The 22,739-nt window shown below is 35.2% G+C and overlaps 2 protein-coding genes across 3 annotated transcripts in view; one reads left to right on the top strand and one right to left on the bottom strand.

The window, feature by feature from the left end:
* Window positions 1–144: 144 nt before the first annotated feature.
* Window positions 145–20,600, top strand: LOC133181928 (N-terminal kinase-like protein). 2 transcript variants are annotated; one of them, XM_061316578.1, is made up of 20 exons: window positions 145–374; window positions 2,941–3,000; window positions 3,313–3,393; window positions 3,512–3,628; window positions 3,723–3,949; window positions 4,474–4,564; window positions 5,041–5,196; window positions 5,326–5,484; window positions 5,692–5,799; window positions 9,788–9,901; window positions 14,907–14,999; window positions 15,185–15,247; window positions 15,446–15,634; window positions 15,942–16,017; window positions 16,187–16,318; window positions 16,673–16,815; window positions 16,949–17,053; window positions 18,128–18,328; window positions 18,608–18,887; window positions 19,670–20,600. In XM_061316578.1, exons 1-20 carry the CDS (start codon window positions 255–257, stop codon window positions 19,816–19,818), a joined length of 2,664 nt encoding a protein of 887 aa, XP_061172562.1. In that variant the 5' UTR covers window positions 145–254; the 3' UTR covers window positions 19,819–20,600. The 2 variants fall into 2 exon arrangements, with proteins under 2 accessions (XP_061172562.1, XP_061172561.1); XM_061316577.1 differs by having other exon boundaries at window positions 19,667–20,600.
* Window positions 20,534–22,739, bottom strand: part of LOC133181927 (putative ATP-dependent RNA helicase DHX57) — a 25,584-nt gene continuing 23,378 nt past the window's right edge. The window contains exons 22-26 of the mRNA XM_061316576.1: window positions 22,595–22,709; window positions 22,430–22,491; window positions 22,007–22,096; window positions 21,597–21,740; window positions 20,534–21,195 (exon numbers count right to left, since the gene is read on the bottom strand). Coding sequence (XP_061172560.1) covers window positions 21,052–21,195; window positions 21,597–21,740; window positions 22,007–22,096; window positions 22,430–22,491; window positions 22,595–22,709 — 555 coding nt within the window. The 3' untranslated portion in view covers window positions 20,534–21,051. The remainder of the gene's footprint in view (window positions 21,196–21,596; window positions 21,741–22,006; window positions 22,097–22,429; window positions 22,492–22,594; window positions 22,710–22,739) is intronic.

The raw sequence follows: 22,739 nt of genomic DNA, 5'->3' as shown, positions 1-22,739 counted from the left end.
ATATGTCAAGGCACTTATCGAAAATAAAATAAACATACAAAACTATTTAAACAAAGTATAACTTAACAGCTTCCTTTTGAATTATGTAAAATAACAAATATTACGCGGCTTTTATAAAGAATACTTTTTACGACATACCGCAAGTGCGCATGTCTACTATTTTGTGACACGACTCCTAAATCCACGCAATGAAATATACTAAAAGTCTTTGTAAAATATACTTTTTGATATGAATTAAGTAGGTTGATTGATTAATGAAGATGTGGTCATTTTTTTCTCGTGACCCGGCCAAAGACTTTCATTATGATATAGGAGAAAAGATAACTGGTCTTGAAAACAAGTCGATTTGGGCTATTCACCATGGAAAAAAGAAGGTAAATCATGGTCAATAGTGCATGTATCTCTATATTTATAACTTACCATTTCTAATGTGATGTTAGTGATGTGATGCCTCTGAATAATTCAGTTGTGACATTTCTGACTACCTTTACGCATTGAATGATGTGGATTCCTTAAACTTACAATTGCACTTATTGCCCACTAGAAAGTTAGGTTATTCTGGTCACAAGCCCCCCCCTCCCCCCCCCCCCTTACACACACAAACATACACTCCTACCTATCTACTGCATTTTCGGACTGTCAGGACCTCACATATTGAGAGAGTACTATGCATCTTGAAACAGGTCATCGCCACAGTCGTAGATATGACAAAGTTGAACAATGACAACTGGAGATAGGAATTTTATTTTTCAGATGATGTTTGGGTCTCAGAACTGGAGATGTTTTAATCAAAGTTTTTCAAATTGAATAGGATCATCCTTCCCCTTTATTTTGGAAGAATTATTTCTCTCCGACACCAAAGAAAAGTATTGAAAATTTTGAGAACTACACCTCACAATTTTTTAACTTATTTTAAAATTTTATTTTATGATTTTTTTTTTGGATTTAAAAAATATTGATGACATAGTGAAATTTAATAAAATGAGGTGAAATTTGGTATTCAAAATAGACTAGCTCATTTGAAAAAAGAAATAACACAAAAGAATTTAGTCCTGATCTGGTGCTGATTAATCAACTTGTTAGTAACTGTAAATCTTTTTATATACACCAAATTTGTTTTTAAAACAACAATGTTTGGAATGCAGTTGTCAAATATCATGAATATGCATAGATAAAATGGAAATATTCTCTTAAAAATACAACAAATTAGAGTTGGGCATATTTTGGTGTATAAGTGTTTTAGTAACACATACCCTGTAATGTGATCTATTTTTAACTAGAATGTTTAAAGCGATTAATTAATCAAAATAATAACTGTATTTTGGCTCACTGAGAGTCTTAAATTTTGTAATGTATGTTATTATATGTTATTTTTGTAAACTGATGGGCTGTATTGCCCAAAGTTATATCCTAAATAAACTTATATATGTTTTTAATGACCACTGGAGCTTTAATTAAGATGGCATAAAAGAATTTTAGCAACTAATTACAATGTGCAGCATTCAGTAATAAACATAGATGCATGGTCACTTATCAAGTATCACTTATTTTTACAACCTAATTTGGGGTCTGTCTAATAAGGGCCTATATGACTGCATTTTTATTCCTACAAAGCCTACTGCTGTGAAAAATTATTGCACTAGAGTTGTTATCTCAATTTCTTTTCACACTGACTGAGTAATCGTACGAAATGTGATATCAGTCAAATAATATTCAATTTGACGATTTTCAAAACACAGAAGATGTGAAAATTAATAGATAGTTTTCAGTAGGCCCAAATTAGCAAGAGTTATTTCCCGTTGGTCGCATATTGGAGGTCTGAACATGCTCATATTCCTTCATTATTCAACCAACTTTAACTTTTTATACTGGCCATTGTGGGGTAAGGAGCATTGTTTTTCTGAAAAATATACATTTGATAAAGCCTCCTTTATTTCATAATTTTTATTCTATAAAGATTTTCCCCCAAATATTTCTGCTACACACTCTTAGATTTGGTAAGACAAAGAGGAAAAATTACCAGGTTGACCACCAAGATGGCAGCCAAGGGAAATAACTCGGAGAGAAAATACGTCATATGAAAACTATCTATTGGTATGGGCAGAACGGGGTTAAAATATCGAGTCAGAGTTTTTCTCTTTGCTGGAAGAATCACATGTATGGTTAGTGTAGCAAGATAAAATGATTTGCTTAGTCACAATTTGTCAGGATGTAAATGATATTGCACTGATATTTGCCAAATTATGAACTTTTTTGAGTGTTCATAGAACTCCATGTAGGTTCATGGTACATGTACTTGTATGGATTGAAGTTACTTGCCCCTTTTACTTTACTACATAATACATTGCAAATATTATGAGACATATCAGTAAACTAGGTCATTAAGGTGACTCTGTTACTGATGTATATCATTCTCACTTTGTTGCCCCTTCTGCTTTGCTGTGACTCTCTCACTCTTTAACATTTTCACATTGCATTGTTACCCTTGCTCCTCCATGCTCCCTTGATTTCCCACTATCTTTCTTGTTTTCCCAACATTCTCAATCCCCTGCTTTGTCTATTTTTTTTTTCATTTTCAACAAAATGGTCTAAGAAAGAAGAGAGCAAGTAGCCTTATTAGTACACTGTTGTGTCTTTAAGCATCTGTTGGAATGAGTTAACGTGCTAAAGTTGTGAACTCTGCAATACAACTTGATAGTGTACTCTTTGTTCTTTTAGGTTTGGACATCTCATTTTTTGTTTAAAGCATTGGTAACAGTGTAGTAACAGTGGTAGTTACAATATAATCTGCAGTCATCTGCCACCACAGAATCTCATGTAGATTGAGTCAAACTGTATTTTTATGACCACGTAATTTGGATAGTTTATGCAGGCTCTTGTGTTATTTCTCTTTCATTCGTGCTTTAATTTTTAGATGATTATCATTATTTACATTTTTAGGGAACAGGGGAACCTGTGACCATATTTACTTTTGATGTGAAATCAAGCAGTGAATCACAAGTAAGTAGTCATGGAGTTCTTCAGGAATTAGTCTCTGTATTCTTCTTCTTTATGATGACAAAGAAATCAAGAAATTTAAACAAATTCATTCAAATATGATTTCAAGATCTCTAATGTGCAAAGAAATTATGTACATGTAAATGTATTTTTAAAAGAAAAGAGGTGTTTATTGCAATTGCAATGCAAAGTACACTATGAAACAAACTAACGCATTGTTGACAGAACTTCAAATTAACCCAGTTTTTCCTTTTATCTAATGTCACATCAAACACAAGTGCACACTCTTATTTTAGTGATTCTGTATATCATTAGGTACAGGTGGCTAAAGGGGCATTCAAGAGGATCAAGACTCTTAGACATCCAAACATAGTGTCTTTCTTGGATGGGGTCGAGGTTTGTTACAATTACTACATTGTTGTGAATGGCATTGCATGCCTCGTATCTTTAAATTTGGATATGATTACATGAATGAATAACAAAATTATGAAAGCAATGTTTTTTTTCCTAACAGACAGATAAAGTGATCTACTTTGCCACAGAAGCAGTTTTACCCCTTGAAAATTATCTAAATGAGAGTGAAGAAAATCGAAATCTGATGTCAATATCATGGGGCATCCATCAAGTGGCTGTAAGTTTGAAATTTGATTATAGAAATGAATGTGTAATTTATAAAATGGACCCAGTGTTTCATTTATTGTTATCATTATTGTTTTGTTTTTCAGAAAGGTTTGTCATTCCTCATCAATGACTGTAATCTGATCCACAACAATGTGTGTTTGTCTTCTGTGTTTGTCAATCAAGCAGGGGAGTGGAAATTAGGGGGTGTAGACTATATGTACCCTGCCCAGGGGCAGGACAGTGTACCTCCTGTTAAAATCCTCCCCCTCCTTGACAGATATGATCCACCAGAAAAGGCAGAGAATCGAAGAGGTGCAAGAACAGAGAAATGGTAATTCTTATCAATCTTAGATTAATAGATTATGAATTTATTTTCAACAGTCATTTCTTGTCACATTCAATTCTTCTTAATTTCAAACACCGTAGACGTACATTTTTCCATGTGGGATTAATTTCCGCTATGTATGTGGTCACAATTTTTCTGCGGAAATTTGTTGCAGCCTACCAAAGATTCATTAAGGACGTATAATGACAATGCAAGATATGTTCATTATTTTATCCTCGCGGATTGAGCAGAAATTCTGATTCCGCGGAATTATGAACCCGTGGAATAAAGTACGTTTACAGTATTAATTTTAACTTCATTAATGCAAGAAAAATTTTTGTGATTCTGTAGATCTCATTTCACAAGCATCCAATTTAATTTGAATTAAAAAATTGAACTGCATTACCAGCTTTTCAGCATATACCATGTACTGTAGTTATCAAGTGTGCTGGACTCCAATGTTAGTGATTGAGACTTTTCTACCATTAATGTTTAGAATTGTAGTACATGTAAAGGTAATTCTAATTTAGGTCAACTGATATGTGGGGCCTGGGTTGCTTGATATGGGAGGTGTTTAATGGCCCATTGACACAGACTAGTGCTCTGAAATCAGTTGGAAAGGTAAGAACATATGAAAGGACATGCATGTAGAAAACATCTTGTTGTGCTTTGAATTCTGTTTATTATATTTTATATTGATGAAATACTGTGGATTCGTATCAATTTGTGGGGGGTCAGTGTTTGTGGGCAAGCAAAATTTAATTGGTTTGTGGGGATGTAATTTCATGGTAACTCATAGATACAAAAGATTCAATGAATAAATATGTTGACAAAATAATTTTTCGTGGGGATGTAAATTTGTGAATAAGGGTGACCCACAAAATCCATGCACATTGAATCCCCACAAACAATGATGGTTCAACAGTAGTCTCTTTACTAGATCATTTTGCTTCTCCTTAAATTATGTTAACATACTGCACCTTGTCGTCTTCTTCCAGTGAAATAAAGGTTATATCTTGTAAGATGTTCAGCATCTTCAGTCTAAACTGTAGAGCTACATGTGTATCTTTATCAGTGACTTATGGTTTGGTTTTTAGATTCCAAAATCTTTAGTGCCAAATTACTGTGAACTAGTTGGAGCCAATCCAAAGTCTCGCCCAAATCCTGCCAAATTCATTGAAAGCTGTAGAACTGGTAATGGATTTATGCAGAACTCATTTGTCAAGACAATGCTCTTCTTGGATGAAATTCAGGTACTTAATTTGGGAAATATTTTATTGTTCAAAATGAAGCATCATATTTTTAATAAAAATACCCATTACATTACTAGAGGGGAACAATCTTGAAATGATGTTTTAAAAATTGTTATTGATTTTTTTTAGATCAAAGATCAGTCAGAGAAAACAAAGTTCTTTGCCAATCTAGCACCATCATTAGATGAATTTCCAAAAGCTTTCTGTAAAAATAAGATTCTGCCCCAGTTATTGAATGCATTTGAATATGGTGATGCTGGCTCCCACATTCTAGCTCCATTATTCAAGGTAAGATTATTTAAAATTGAATTGTTTCTAGCAGCCAACACAATCCTTTTCACCTGTATATCTTTTATTTAATGGTGTTCAGTATTTTATTGTCTTATCACTGGGCTTGCAATATATTGTAGAAATATGTGTATTAATTAACCTATTCAGAAAATGTTCTAGGTGTGATATGATATGGTTGAATGTTCTTGTCTTCTTGTCATACAGATTGGAAAATTTCTGGATGCAGAAGAATACCAGAATAGAATAGTTCCCTGTGTTGTCAAACTATTTACTTCTCCAGACCGAGCCACGAGAGTCAAACTTCTACAGCAGGTTAATATCATTTTTTATTAGGTCACCTGAGTCACTCAGATGACCTATTGCTATCCGTTCTCGTCCGTCGGCGTGCGTCGTGCGTTAATATTTGAACATTTTTGGCTTCTTCTCTGAAACTGCTGAACCAATTTCAACCAAATTTGGCATATAGCACCTATGGGTGAAGGGGAACAAAAATTGTGAATTTCATGGTCCCTGCCCCCCTGGGGCCTGAGGGGTGGGGCTAAAACCACCAAAAATAATGCAATCTTTAAAAATCTTCTTCTTTACTCCTGGACATCAAGCAGTCAAACTGTTGGCATCATTGTAATAAGCATTGAGCCCTCTACCAAAATTGTGAAATTCATGGCCCCAGGGTCAGGGGTTCTGGCCCCAGGGTGGGGCTATATAGATCATATAGTGAAAGTGCATTATTTCTTTGAAAATCTTCTTCTCTGCTCCTGGGTATTAAATAAGGTAATTAAGTACATAGTTATGAAGAGCAAGAGTGCCTCTTCCAAAATTTTGAATTTCATGGCCCCAGGGTCAGGGGTTCTGGTGTTAGGGCGGGGCTCTATAGATTATATAGTGAAAATGCATTAATTCTTTGAAAATCTTCTTCTCTGCTCCTGGGTATTAAATAAAGTAACTAAGTACATAGTTATGATGAGGAAGAGTGCCTCTTCCAAAATTATGAAATTCATGGCCCCAGGGTCAGGGGTTCTGGCCCCAGGGTGGGGCTATATAGATCATATAGTGAAAGTGCATTATTTCTTTGAAAATCTTCTTCTCTGCTCCTGGGTATTAAATTAAGTAACTAAGTACATAGTTATGATGAGCAAGAGAGCCTCTTTCAAAATTGTGAAATTCATGGCCCCAGGGTCAGGGGTTCTGGTGTTAGGGCGGGGCTCTATTGATTATATAGTGAAAATGCATTAATTCTTTGAAAATCTTCTTCTCTGCTCCTGGGTATTAAATAAAGTAACTAAGTACATAGTTATGATGAGCAAGAGTGCCTCTTCCAAAATTGTGAAATTCATGGCCCCAGGGTCAGGGGTTCTGGCCCCAGGGTGGGGCTCTATAGATCATATAGTGAAAGTGCATTATTTCTTTGAAAATCTTCTTCTCTGCTCCTGGGTATTAAATAAGGTAACTAAGTACATAGTTATGATGAGCAAGAGTGCCTCTTCCAAAATTGTGAAATTCATGGCCCTGGGGTTAGGGGTTCTGGTGTAAGGGCGGGGCTCTATTGATTATATAGTGAAAATGCATTAATTCTTTGAAAATCTTCTTCTCTGCTCCTGGGTATTAAATAAAGTAACTAAGTACATAGTTATGATGAGGAAGAGTGCCTCTTTCAAAATTTTGAAATTCATGGCCCCAGGGTCAGGGGTTCTGGTGTTAGGGCGGGGCTCTATAGATTATACAGTGAAAAAGCATTAATTCTTTGAAAATCTTCTTCTCTGCCCCTGGGTATTAAGTAAAGTAACTAAGTACATAGTTATGATGAGCAAGAGTGCCTCTTCCAAAATTGTGAATGTCATGGCCCCAGGGTCAGGGGTTCTGGTGTTAGGGCGGGGCTTTATCAACTATCTAAAGAAAATGCATTAATTCTTTGAAAATCTTCTCTGCTCCTGGGTATTAAATTAAGTAACTAAATACATAGTTATGATGAGCAAGAGAGCCTCTTCCAAAATTGTGAAATTCATGGCCCCAGGGTCAGGGGTTCTGGTGTTAGGGCGGGGCTCTATCTATTATATAGTGAAAATGCATTAATTCTTTGAAAATCTTCTTCTCTGCTCCTGGGCATTAAGGTGATAAACTAAGTACATAGTTATGATGAGGAGGTGGGCCCCTTCCAGAATTGTGAAAGCCATGGCCCCTGGGTCAGGGGTTCTGGTGTTAGGGCAGGGCTCTATTGATTATATGGTGAAAATGCATTAATTCTTTGAAAATCTTCTTCTCTGCTCCTGGGTATTATTTAAACAAACTAAGTGCATGGTTATGATGCATAAGGATGCCTTTTCAAAATTGTGAAATTCATGGCCCCAGGGTCAGGGGTTCTGGTGTTAGGGTGGGGCTCTATTGATTATATAGTGAAAATGCATTGATTCTTTGAAAATCTTTTTCTCTGCTACTGGAGATTATTTAAACAAACTAAGTGCATGGTTATGATGCATAAGGATGCCTTTTTAAAAATTGTGAATTTCATGGCCCCAGGGTCAGGGGTTCCGGTGTTAGGGCGGGGCTCTATTGATTATATAGTGAAAATGCATTGATTCTATGAAAATCTTCTTCTTTGCTACTGGAGATTATTTAAACAAACTAAGTGCATGATTATGATAGGCAAGGATGCCTCTTCCAAAATTTTTAAATACATGGCCTCAGTTTTTGGGGTTCTTGAGGAGGGGGGGGGGGGGGGGGGAGGGGGGCTCTATTGATTATATAGTGAAAATGCATTAATTCTATTAATTAATCATTAACTAATCCTGTATGCTCCCTAGTGTTGAGCTGATAAATAAATTGCTTAGCTATGATGAAGATGGGAGCTTCGAACAGAATTTTTAAATCTTGTGGTCCTAGGGTCAGGGGTTCTGGCATAACGAGGAAGGGGGGGGGGGGCTTTTGATAATATAGTTGAAAGTGTTAATTCTTTGAAGTCCATAGTTATGATGATGAGGGTGACTCTTCCAAATTTGTAAATTTCTTGACCTTTGGTTTTGGGTTCTGGTGTTAGGGTAAAGCTTTGTTGAATCTGTAGTGAAAATGCATTGTACCTGTGAAATTCTTCTCTGCTTTTGGGCATATCGAAAGCAAACTGAGTAAAAGTTTAAATGATATAAGTAAGCGTATTTCTACCAGATTTTTGAACATCTGGACAATTCGTCTAAGCATTCTGGTCCTGGGCAGGGCTCTATTAATTTGTATTCTACTGAGAGAAGTTATTCCCCTTTTCCATTCATCTTTGATAATTAATCACTGTAAATAATGTTTTTGAAAGGTTAATAGAATAAGATAATTATGCAAGAATGTTTATTGTATAATTCAAAAAGTACTTTCTTAGTTTTAATAATCAGGTAGACCTGTAAGTAATAGATAAATAAAAACGAGACAAAAATAACTTATCTTATTAAAAGTTCTTCAAAGACCATAAGAGAGGTCAATGCTAGAGGTCTTAATATGGGTTTAAAAATAGTACAGAAGGACTAATAGTTTGTTAATAGTCTGCATGGTGATAATATTAAGTGGGGGACAGATTAGAACTTAAGTTATGAGTTGATACTGAATACTAGACTAATTATTTTGTTGATCCTGATCTTCCTACTTCTCTTGCTTTAGGGCAACAAAGCTTCATCTGTCAGTGTATTTAACTTCTAAATTGTTGTATTATACTCAGGTGACCGTTAAGGACCTTGGGCCTCTTGTTACATGTACACTGTAATTTTCTTGTTCTGTTGATGAGAACTACATAATCTTTTAATCTCTTCATCAGAATGTCCTTTGAAAATATTTCAGCTCACTTACAGTGATAATGTATAATAATTATGAAATATGGTAAATTGGTATCTTAAAAAAATTTGTTTGGATCCAAAGTATCTCTAAGAGATAATGCCTTACTAATCATGAAATATAAACTTGCAAAAATATATCAATTAAGTCTGGAAAGAAAAGAATAAGAACTTCTTTACAATGTGCCTTTTGAGACAAAAGTTTATTGTAATGCTGAAATGTTTAAATGTCTATGATAGGTATATATTTACTTTCAATCTTCATGTGATTTTGCCTGTACTTTTTTTGCTAAGTTCAGAATACTAGTATTTAGGAAAGGTAATTGAATCCAAATAATGCTACATGTTAGGATACCCTATAAAAATCTATATTACTTTCACCTCTGTCTACTTTTCTTCCTTTTATCGGCCTCCTCCACTCTTTAACAGTGTGTTACCTTTTACCTCCACTCTTTAACCGTGTGTTACCTTTTTAAAACAATGCTTTTATGTTGTAGATCGACACTTTTGTCGAGTACCTCCAGTCAGCGACTGTAAATGACAAAATTTTTCCTCACATTATCCATGGCTTTACAGACACAAACCCTGTGGTCAGGGAATCTACAATTAAGGTGAGAATACCAGTATTTGGGTGAATATAATACGCACTTTTTTCCCAAAATAATTTTCTGTGAGAAAGGGGTTCGTATTTTACACCACTATGGGATTTTGATAGGTTTTTAGGTCACCTGAGTCACTCAGGTGACCTATTGCTATCCGTTCTCGTCCGTCGGCGTGCGTCGTGCGGTGTGCGTCGTGTGTTAATATTTGAACATTTTTAGCTTCTTCTCTGAAACCGCTGAACCAATTTCAACCAAATTTGGCATATAGCACCTATGGGTGAAGGGGAACAAAAATTGTGAATTCCATGGTCCCTGCCCCCCTGGGGCCTGAGGGGTGGGGCTAAAACCACCAAAAATAATGCAATCTTTAAAAATCTTCTTCTCCTGGACATCAAGCAGTCAAACTGTTGGCATCATTGTAATAAGCATTGAGTCCTCTACCAAAATTGTGAAATTCATGGCCCCAGGGTCAGGGGTTCTGGTGCTAGGGTGGGGCTATATAGATCATATAGGGAAAGTGCATTATTTCTTTGAAAATCTTCTTCTCTGCTCCTGGGTATTAAATAAAGTAACTAAGTACATAGTTATGAAGAACAAGAGTGCCTCTTTCAAAATTGTGAAATTCATGGCCCCAGGATCAGGGGTTCTGGTGTTAGGGCGGGGCTCTATTGATTATATAGAGAAAATGCATTAATTCTTTGAAAATCTTCTTCTCTGCTCCTGGGTATTAAATAAATTTACTTAGTATATAGTTATGATGAGCAAGAGTGCCTCTTTCAAAATTGTGAATTTCATGGCCCCTGGGTCAGGGGTTCTGGTGTTAGGGCAGGGCTCTATTGAGTATATAGTGAAAATGTATTAATTCTTTGAAAATCTTCTTCTCTGCTCCTGGGTATTAAATAAAGTAACTTAGTACATATTTATGATGAGCAAGAGTGCCTCTTCCAAAATTGTGAATTTCATGGCCCCAGGGTCAGGGGTTCTGGTGTTAGGGCAGGGCTTTATTGATTATATACGTTAGTTAAAATGCATTAATTCTTTGAAAATCTTCTTCTCTGCTCCTGGGTATTAAATGAACTAATTTAGTACATAGTTATGATGAGCAAGAGTGCCTCTTCCAAAATTGTGAATTTCATGGCCCCAGGGTCAGAGGTTCTGGTGTTAGGGCGGGTCTCTATTGATTATATTGTTAAAATGCATTAATTCTTTGAAAATCTTCTTATCTGCTCCTGGTTATTAAATGAACTAATTTAGTACTTAGTTATGATGAGCAAGAGTGCCTCTTCCAAAATTGTGAATTTCATGGCCCCAGGGTCAGGGGTTCTGGTGTTAGGGCGGGGCTCTATTGATTATATAGTGAAGATGCATTAATTCTTTGAAAATCTTCTTATCTGCTCCTGGATATTAAATGAACTAAGTTAGTACATATTTATGATGAGCAAGAGTGCCTCTTCTGAAATTATGAATTTCATGGCCCCAGGGTCAGGGATTCTGGTGTTAGGGTGGGGCTCTATTGATTATATAGTGAAAAGGCATTAATTCTTTGAAAATCTTCTTCTCTGCTCCTGGGTATTAGATAAACTAACTTAGTATATAGTTATGATGAGGAAGAGTGCCTCTTTCAAAATTTTGAATTTCATGGCCCCAGGATCAGGGGTTCTGGTGTTAGGGCAGGGCTCTATTGATTATATAGTAGAATTGCAATAATTTTCTCTGCTCCTGGGTATTAAGTACATAGTTATGAAGAACAAGAGTGCCTCTTTCAAAATTGTGAATTTCATGGCCCCAGGGTCAGAGGTTCTGGTGTTAGGGTGGGGCTCTATTGATTATATAGTTAAAATGCATTAATTCTTTGAAAATCTTCTCTGCTCCTGGGCATTAAATAAAGTAACTTAGTACATAGTTATGATGAGCAAGAGTGCCTCTTCCAAAATTTTGAATTTCATGGCCCTTGGGTCAGGGGTTCTGGTGTTAGGGCAGGGCTCTATTGATTATATAGTAGAATTGCATTAATTCTTTGAAAATCTTTTTCTCTGCTCCTGGGTATTAAATAAACTAACTAAGAACATAGTTATGGTGAGCATGACTGCCTTTTCAGAAATTGTTTCATGGCCCTTGGGTCAGGGGTTCTGGTGTTAGGGATGGGCTCCATTGATTATATAGTAAAATTGCATTAATTCTTTGAAAATCTTCTCTGCTCCTGGATATTAAATAAACTAAGTACATAGTTATGATGAGCATGGCTGCCTCAGAAATTATGAATTTAATGGCCTCTGGGTAAGGGGTTCTGGTGTTAGGGCGGGGCTTTATTGATTAGATAGGGAATTGGCAAGAATTCTTTCAAAATCTTGTGTGCGCCTGGGTATTTTTCAAACAAAGGAAGTTCATGGTTATGATAAGGAAGAATGCCTCATGGCCTTTGGGTCAGGGGTTCTGGTGAGGGGGAAAGAGCTCTATTGATTATATATAGTGAAAATGCATATTTTCTTTCAAAATATTTTTTCTACTACTGGTTATAAAGTAAAGAAACAAGTGTATAGTTATAATGAGAAAGGGTGCTTCTTCCAGAATTGTGAGTTCGTGGCCAATGGGTCAGATGTTCTGGGTAAGGATGGGGCTTTATTTATTTAATTTTATGGTGAAAATGCATTTCTTTGAAAATCATCTATGCTTCTGGGGATGTTCAAGGCAAACAGAGTAAAAGTTTTAATATGCAAGGGTATTTTTACCAGAGTTTTGAACACCTGGACCATTTAGTCAAGTGTTCTAGTCCTGGCCAGGGCTCTATTAACTTGTATTCTGCTGAGCAAAGTTATTCCCCTTTGCCATTCACCTTTGATAATTAATCAATGTAAATAATGTATTTGAAAGCTTAATAGAATAAGAGAATTATGCAAGATAATTTATTGTATAATGAAAATGTACTTTCATAGATTTAATGACTTGGAAAGTCAGATAGGCAGATAGATACTAGACCAATTATTTTGTTGATGCTAATCATACTATTGTTCTTGCTTTTGGGCAACAAAGCTTCATTTTTCAGTTTATGGATCCTCTAAATTGTTGTATTGTACTCAGGTGACCGTTAAGGCCCTTGGGCCTCTTGTTCTTTCATGTGAAACACAGCTATCATACGCACATACCGTAGTATTACCTAGAGACTTAGGCAATTTCTTACTGTTTATCGTCATTTTTAAAACTTCGGAAAGTTATTGTTGGAATGTAGGCTTGTTAAAAATGTTATATTTATAACCTTTTGATAGTTAAATTAAATTTAAAAGCAAGTTAAAATTAATTTGAGCTGCATGTTCATCGTCTCCTTGTAGGCCGCCATTAGCGATGTTATTTATAGATGTTCACACATTCCTTTGCCACGTGCTTTAATCATAGTACACATGTACCTAATCAGTCAGACACTCTGTCAAAAAAGTAATAAGTCATTTTTTTAATGAAATACAATGAAAATAAATTTTATTTTAGGTTTTAAATAACTCAGTGAAAATTCATTTCAACATAAACACCCCTCTATATGTCCCAATGAATGGAAGCCAATGTTGTGAACACATGCGCTTGACACTTGATAATTACCCCTCAACACCCCTCCAGGCAATTAAATTGTTTACCGACTCCAAAGCATTGTTTTTACAGTTAGAGCACTGATTATTTACTGCCCATATTATTGGCTTTGATCATTTTCTTTGTTAAAAATCGGGGGTTGGTTTATGATCTTTCGTATGTATAAAAGCGTGTGTTGATTACGACACATTAAACAGTTAAACGCTTGTTAAATTTAATTTTACTTTATCTTTTATCGGCCTCGTGTTAAAATAATTGAGAGTTAAAAAAGGAAATATGAAGTATGTTGAAACTTAAGTGTTATCATTTACTCGTGCTCTGTAGAAAATAAGATATCCCTTTTAGGGATTACCTCGATGTATGAAGACATATATCCCACCTTTGTACATCATTTTACACAGCTTTGGAGGTGTGTTGATAACTACACTTTACACGCTTGTTAAATTTTGATTTTATTTTTATAACATCAGCTATTTATTTAATTAATTAATTTCAAGTTCAAAAGAGGAAAATCGTAGTCTATGAATACCTTGATGTTGCAATATCGCTTGCCCTGTTAAATATACATAATTTTCAACATGATTACCTTAAACTAAAAATAAATATGACAACTGTTAAACTTGCAACAATATCTCGTGATTTGTTGAAATAAAATTATTTCCACAAAGAATAGTAAGAATACGGCGAAGTGTAATTTCAATATCACCGTATGCTAAAAAAAATTAATAATAAACTCTATTAATACTTTAATGCTACATTATCTCGTGCTTTGTTAAAATAAATAATTTCCTCCAGATTGCCGCTATATTGAAAGTCAAGATTAAGAAATAAAAACGCATTTGAATAAAATATCGTGTTCTGTAAATTTTCTGCACTTTATCTCCGCGCCGATTTTTATAGCAAATTACCGCGATTTTCAAAAGTTCAGAACACCGCTTGGTAAAATTTTCTGCTGCGTATAATACAACCGAACTGCGTTTTTTCCTCCAGTTTCAGGCTCAAAAAGGGGGTGCGTATTTTACACCAATGCGTATTATATTCGGCCAATTATGGTATGTGATGTTTGAACATGTGATCTATTGTTTTGTCATTCAAAATATTAACTTGAAATTTTTTATGCATAGACAATAAGTATTATGACCGATCGAATAGGGGGTGTCCACACTGTGGCTTGAACATACAGCCCTCAGATTTAAAATCCAACGTTCACCTACTAGCGAGTGCTAGTAGGAGCGTGGCTCCACTACATGTATACCGGTATACGTGTACAACACATAGCCACTTTTAACTTGCACTATATTTGAAGTATTTTTTTTTTTTTACATTACTTTTGTAACTATTAATTTTTGCACGAACATGTATTAAAAATATATTTACTTTTGAGTATGTTTATGAGCTCTTAAAAAATGTGCATGTAAATCCCACATTATTTTTGTAGGCTATAGTTTTTATTGCCCCCAAATTGAACTACAAGAATTTAAACGAGGAGGTAATGAAACACTTTGCCAGACTGCAGGCCAAAGATGATCAGGTAGGCAAAGTCTGCTCTTTTTTTCCTGATAGTAATATACTTGTACACATAGATCATAATCATTAAAAACAATCCCGAATGAGTTCCACTTGGATGTTTGGCACATTCTTTATTATAACATATTGATTTACCAGTATTGTATGTATTTGTCGTTTTTAGACTTATAAATGACATGATTATTGCAGGGTGGAATAAGAACAAACACCACAGTATGTCTAGGGAAGATAGCCTGTCATCTGAATCCACAAGTAAGTTACAGTGTAATCTATGATTTGTTCAGAGCAAGGTGAAATCTTTTGTTGAGCTTCAGTAGTCAGTTAACTGTATCATAGAGTGAAGAATGTTCATCAGAGAAGGAAGCTGTGTGTTACAGATAAACATGTGTACTCATGCACAAAAAGCTATTATAAAATATGTATTCAAATTAATGTTGATTTTGAATCTAGGTGAGACAGAAGATGATATCCTCTGCCTTTCTGAGGGCCCTGAAGGATCCCTTTCCCCCCGCCAGACAGGCAGGGATACTAGGCATGGTGTCCACCCAGAACTTTTTCACATTGAATGAAATAGCTCAGAGGTTATTACCAGCTATGTGTTCCATGACCAGAGACCCAGAGAAAGGGGTTAGAGATCAGGTATTAATCAGTGCTTACATGTTTTGTCATCGTTTACATATAAGTGTACAGTACATAAAAAATACAATCCTTCTTTCTCAGTCATCTGTGGATAACAGGCACCTTGCTTGGTGCTCGTGCACAGATGTACATATACAGTGTTAAGTGTATGTCGAAAAATTCAAAATTGATTATCCTCTTTTTACATGTGAAGTTGGAATAATACTTGAATAGTTTGCATAAATAGCACAACCAGTATAGGTGTAAGCATATAGTAAGTATCTAAGAGTATGAATTGGAAATATTATCAGTTTTATTTGTCTTTCAGGCATTCAGGGGAATAAAGTGCTTTGTAGAAAAGTTAGAAAAGGTTTCTGAAAATCCCGAGTTAGAAGCAGAGATGGGTAAATTCCATTCATTCTGGTATTCATTAAAATGCTTTATTGTCAGACATTTCTTTTAATAAACAATTTCATGAATCAAGTGAAACAATTTATATAAAGGTTAAGAGTATACCTAAGTTCGGTGTCTTCCAGATAGAAAGTTTTTATCATCAGGCCTATATTTTTCCAGAGAAGGATGTTTTGTCTGGAGGTTCTTCAGTCTCTAGCAGTGCTGCCAGCTGGGCTGGGTGGGCGGTGACAGGAGTGTCCTCCCTTACATCCAAACTGTACAAAAAGGACGGCACAAGACAGAAAGCAACTGGTATGATATCCATCAGACAGTTATTGCTATACCTTTAAGATGTTCTTGTACAAATAGTGCTTTTGTATTACCGGTAAATTACAATTTGTCAGTTATACATACAATGTGACTTGAATTACTATGTAGTGAATGCAAAAAATTATCTTGAAAATACTGTGGTATAGTCTTGGGGAAATAAAGTCACACAGAATATAACAAATTTCATGACATACATGTGCATTTTTTATGGAGGAAAAATTATGTGTATAATAATACATACTTATATAGCAAAATAATAAATTATCGATATGTGTCCATATCAGTGTAATTCCTGTGAACCATTCATGATTTTCTTTTTACTTGGTTAATATCTAGGACCACCAGGACCAGCAAAAAATGTTGGTGAACTTCCAAAAAAGCCTACTCCAAAACCAGTGACTGATAATCCATCAGCCCCAGAACCAAGTCAAACCGAGGAGGAGACAGGATGGGACGAGGAAGGCTGGGGAGAAATTGATGTAAGAGACAAGAATACAAAACTGCAATCTTATTCACTTAATTTCAAAGTTTTGTCTTTTCTCCATAATTTCAATTAAAAGTTTTTTTGTGTTCTTTGATTTAGTGAATAATTTATGAATTGCCTTTTGATAGGATACTCCAGATATTGATGAGGAGTCGAGTGAGCCTCGGGCTACTGACGGCTGGGATGACAATGATGAGGAGGACTGGGGTAGTCTGGAGGATACAGCCCCAAAGGTAAGGCCAAACAAATACAGTTAAATAGTCATATACAGTGAAGGGTATACAAACAAGGCTAATCACATACACATATTTACATTTGCAAATATTTTCCTTAGATGAACTTACTGAAGAGTAAATATGTTCAATTCTGAACTTACTAGGGGGTCAGGGGTCATAGTGTGACTGAATCACATTCCATGATGATATCTTGTGTAAATATTTATGTCACAGTGAAACAAGCTTTGGGCTTCACAGGATTTAATCACATAACCAACTAGTTCATGTCCAAACACATACAGATAAACAAGGAGTGACATAGGGCATACAAACACGACCATCACATACAGATAAATAAGGAGTCACATAAGGCATACAAACAGGACCAAACACATACAGATAAATAAGGAGTCACATAGGGCATACAAACAGGGCAAAACACATACAGATAAATAAGGAGTCACATAGGGCATACAAACAATACCAAACACATACAGATAAATAAGGAGTCACATAGGGCATACAAACAAGGCCAAACACATACAGATAAATAAGGAGTCACATAGGGCATACAAACAAGGCCAAACACATACAGATTAATAAGGAGTCACATAGGGCATACAAACAAGTCAAAACACATACAGATAAATAAGGAGTCACATAGGGTATACAAACAGGGCCAAACACAAATAGATAAATAAGGAGTCACATAGGGCATACAAACAAGGCAAAACACATACAGATAAATAAGGAGTCACATAGGGCACACAAACAAGACGAAACACATACAGATAAATAAGGAGTCACATAGGGCATACAAACAGGACCATCACATACAGATAAATAAGGAGTCACATAGGGCATACAAACAAAGCCAAACACATACAGATAAATAAGGAGTCACATAGGGCATACAAACAAGGCAAAACACATACAGATACACAAGGAGTCACATAGGGTATAGCAATGCCAAATGCTGATTTATAAAATTATTGTGAAATGATTTACAGGCCTTTATAATAATTGTGTGTTTAGTTAAGATTTTTGAGTGCTTATGATTGATTTTTTTCAAAATTATTCTCTTATATTTAGAGTGCTGGTCCTGAAAAATCATCAGGCAATTCCATGAAGCTTGGTTCTAAAAAAGAAGTGGATGACTGGGGAGGAGACTTTGGTAATGAATTTGTGAGTACTGAGGACAGTGGTCTAACAATGGCTGGGGAATACAACTGGGGGAATACAACAGAAACTGGCCAGGAAGACTTCTTTTCTTCAGCTATGGGACTCCCAAAAGTAAGTAATTTTAAGTACTTTGATTGTCTGCAAAATTTTGGCTTCTATTTTAATTGATTTTGATGAATCAGAGTCTCCAAGAAGGGGAGCAGTCTTCAGACTTTTAAATTCACATACATGTAGAACCCCTCAACATCAAGTACATCCTCTCATGTTAAAAATCCATGCAATAAGCCTGATTGTTGGTAAACTCAAACTTTGAAATAATTATTTGTGTTTGATGTAAATCTGAATAATTAAGAGTGTTAATCCTAATCTAGTTACATCTTACTTTAACAGCAAAAACCAGCAAAAACAAAACCTAAGTCCAGTCCATCCAGTTCTAGATCCAGTCCAGCGCCATCTAGTGGTTTAGCTAGTCAACAAAAGGCTTCAAAAGTGGAGTCTGGGTGGGACGTGGAAGACTCAGGGTGGGGGACAGATGAGTGGGGTCCTGTAGGGTCAACAAACAAAACCACAGTCCAGAGTCGACCAGCCAAACAGAAGAGTCCTAGTCCTCCTCAAGACACTTCAGGGTGGGACCAATCTGGCTGGGGTGATGGCGACGACTGGGGAGCAGGTACAGGAGCACCAATCTAAGATCTTAACTGCAAATTCTTTACATCATTTCAAGATAACTTGGAATATTTTTAGTACATGTACTAAGATCATATTAAATACATGTAAATGTTGTGATTTTTTTAACCACTTAAAAATATTTCAAGCTGTTAACCACAGTGACATATAGTTTTGTATTCAGGTCAGGTGATCAAGTGTCAGTACAAAAATTTCAGAATGAACAAATTGTTCGTGAAGATTTAGAACTTCTTTTTATATATAGTGTATTAATAATAGGGTTGGACGTACTCAGTATCCATACTGTACCAAGTAGTTGTTTAAAAATTACCTGTAAAATACCATTTAATATAACACCAATATCTATATCGGTATTTAATCCTTTTTAATGCATTCGAGTAAATAACAAACATGAATTGTTTCGAAAATATAAACTTTAAACAAGTTTGTTGTAAGGTAAGGTCAAGCTAATTAACAAAATGAGGCATACTGAGCCTTGCCTTGTGAGTTGTTTACTTTTTAATTTATCAATGAGTACACATTTCAATAAAGTAGACATTAAAACTGTTAATTCTGTTTTGTTCTTATAAAGGATTACAGATAACATAACCAAATTCCAGAATGCAAAAAATGAAACCCAATTTTTCCTGTACTCTCTGTCGAGTCTTCTTTTAGTGTCACCACCAAGAACAGGGGTCTTACACCCTTTGCAACCATAAGTGATTTTTATGTCAAACTTGTTCTTAAACTAGTCTTAATAAACTTATTTTCCATATCTTTAAGCAGGTACCAACAAAATTGATGAAGCAAGGAGGAAAAAGGAGGAAAGGGAAGAAAAGAGATTACAGAGACAGAGAGAAATAGAGGAGAGGCGTGCAGCCAGGAAGGGTGGAGGGGCGCTGAAACTAGGGGCTAAGAAAACTGCTCTAGATTGATCAGTTCTTTGGAACAAACTGTGATACAAACTAAGTTTTACAATTATGTGAGAAGAAAGGAGGTAATATTTTAGGTGTACATATTCCTGCCAAGAAGTGTCCAATATTTAATTTTATGCAAAATCTGTAAGAAAAAGCTGATGAAATCCTATACTATATAAATTGTGTTGCATAAATGGATGCCCAGTCTGATTTTTGACACTGAACAGAAAAATGAATGCTATTTTGGGATTAAGTAATAAAAATGATGATATTTTTTTAAATTTTGAATTTATGAAACCAGTGTTATTTCATTTTTTTCTGAATTTATGAATGTGGTTCAATTATACAATTTTTCATTAAACTGCTATTTCTTAAGTAATTTATGTTAAATTCAATATACAAGTATCAGTTTTTCTTTTCTTTCAAATATTAAGCCTGCTTCAATATCTGGTGTACATGTACGTTTATTCCCCCGATCTGAATTTTATGGGGAAATACTTATTTCAAATCAGACTCTGCTTGAGATGGACTGTTAATTGTTTGACATTGAAAACTGTTCTACTGTTGAAATATTATTGAGGATACATGTACTTTTAACATGTACCACATTTCAAGGTGTAATTGTTTGCAAGGGATGTGCAATACATTGATACAATTCAGTTTTAAAATTTCATGACTACTGTATGTTGGGTTTATAATTTACAGTATTACCTGTATGCATATTATTAATGAAAACAGAGAATTTTTGTTCCTCACAATTTATTGCACTAAGTATTTCATGGGAATATAAATAAAATAAATCAAAATCTGAAAGACTTCATTTATAAATACTGTTAACAATGTCAAGTATTACATCATAAGTTGAAATTTTTTTTTTTTTGGTCTATTCTCTATTCTCATGTTTAGTTAGATTTATATAAGCACTGCATTTACATTACAAATTTGGCACCTTTGAGTACTTGTTTATACAATAGCATGTAAAGATTGGACTGTTATCTCAAATACTTGTACACTTGTGTTTCTTCACATCAGAGTGTGGTGTCTTCTGGAAGGGGATCTAGTAGCACTATTACCGGATAAATTGCATAGGTGTGTAAATGATGGTGAATCATGGTCTCTGCAGGTTTATACAATGCTTGAGCACTGGTTGAAATTCTGCAGAGCACTACTGTGTACTTAAAAGTTTCACTATGGTGTCAATAATTTTGCTTCCCTTGGGACAGTCACACAGGTCCATATGTGTATTCAGCACTACTGTGTACTTATAAGTTTCACTATGGTGTCAATAATTTTGCTTCCCTTGGGACAGTTACACAGATCCATATGTGGGTTCTGTATTTTATCAGTAAGAAGTTGATCAAGTTCTAGTCTTAACTCACGCACCAGCTCAGCCACCTGTAAGTATACAGAGAACATCATGTTTACAGAAAGGAATATGGGATTCCCAAGTGCCTTTTTATGTCACAGAATAATATAATAATGCATTGAAGTAATGTGGCATGCCATATTCAGATATATTTAATGCCAGATAAATTGAAATGACTTGAGTGGATGATCATTACCTATAGACTTGAGCTATCAAAGGTTGAAATATTGAGAGGGAATTTGATTTTTGAAAGGTAAAGATTTTTGAAAGGTAAACATGAAGACCAGGTCCTTACTTTGAGGGATTGAAAATTGAACTATCAAAAGTCGCCTTATTTTCTGCTGCAAATTTCACATTAAGAATTTTTTTTTGAATTAAAAAGAACAGTTTTTGATAACTTAGGCTGTGACAGTAGACATGTAAATTGTACCTTTGGAGAATCTGCAAGAAATCTTATCCAGCCATCATCTATAGAAAGGACAAAATTTCCCTTCTCTAAATCCACAGAGATGCTTCCTCCCCCAAACAGCAGTAGGGGGTACATACTGACCATGGTACAGTCTCGGATGTATACCTGATCAATAAGCAATATGTATTAATATCAAAGGTTTTACAGTATACAATCTGCTACAGGGCTATTTTTTGCCCACTTTCAAACATTTTTGCCTCATTTTAAATTCGCCCAGACACATAACTTTGTCATCTTTGAATTTTCCCTGTTTGAAATTTAACCTCTTGCCATGAATACGAAAGAGGCAAAAATTTCCCATATACAGTAACAGGATACAGTCATAGAACATTCAGTACAAGAGATTCTCTTAACCCTGAGTTATAGTATACCTTTGTGGTCTTCACTTTTTCATGGTAAACAAGATAGGGACTCTCATAATGGTTCACTTGAAAGTTCACAGAAGAAGGATGGATGTGGACCTGAAATGTGCAACATGCATGACTTAATTATTATTTACACATATAGTCAAACCTCATTATCTCATCCTCAATGGGACTGAAAAAAAAGAAAAATATTCGAAGATTTGACAAATTGAGGTTAAAATACATGTACATATAGAAAAAGTAGTTGGAACTTCACACTCGCTTCAACACATCCATGCTATTTGAGATATTGGTATTCCAGATACCAAAGTTTAATTGTACATGTACATTAAGGGGCTTACACATGCGTGGAATATTACTGTCCCTGTATATTCATATTGCAGTTAGTGAAAGTCTTGGCAAGAAATGACTGATAATAACTATACATACAAAACCATCAGATTTGGTTCGAAACTTCAGTTCATCAGGTTTTGGAGCTTTGTAAAGTGCACCTGAATATAAAAAAAAATGATCTAGATGTACATGTATAAGTTCATTTAGCATACCAAGAACATCCCGTCTTTTGACATAATATCCTCTTTACTGCAATTTTACCTGTGCTACCCTGGCTAAATTTGTTGGATGGTTTCATCACCTGCACAACATTTGGATACAATGCCCCAACCAAGATGGCAGAAACCAGCTTCCAGTTTGCTGAATTTATATTGGCCTGTAGGGAAAATAATGCACATGTAAGTTT

The sequence above is a fragment of the Saccostrea echinata genome, unplaced genomic scaffold (genome assembly GCF_033153115.1).
Source record: "Saccostrea echinata isolate AGI-Se365-2 ecotype Australia unplaced genomic scaffold, CSIRO_AGI_Sech_v1 ptg000009l, whole genome shotgun sequence".
NCBI lineage: Eukaryota > Metazoa > Mollusca > Bivalvia > Ostreida > Ostreidae > Saccostrea > Saccostrea echinata.
This window is presented reverse-complemented; position numbering and strand designations above follow the sequence as displayed.

Excerpts from the sequence above, each read along its gene's own strand:
- LOC133181928 (XM_061316577.1), top strand. The coding sequence starts at position 255 with ATGAAGATGTGGTCATTTTTTTCTCGTGACCCGGCCAAAGACTTTCAT. Across the intron at positions 3,001-3,312 it reads AATCAAGCAGTGAATCACAA|GTACAGGTGGCTAAAGGGGC; the intron begins GTAAGTAGTCAT and ends GTATATCATTAG. Across the intron at positions 9,902-14,906 it reads TCAGGGAATCTACAATTAAG|GCTATAGTTTTTATTGCCCC; the intron begins GTGAGAATACCA and ends TTATTTTTGTAG.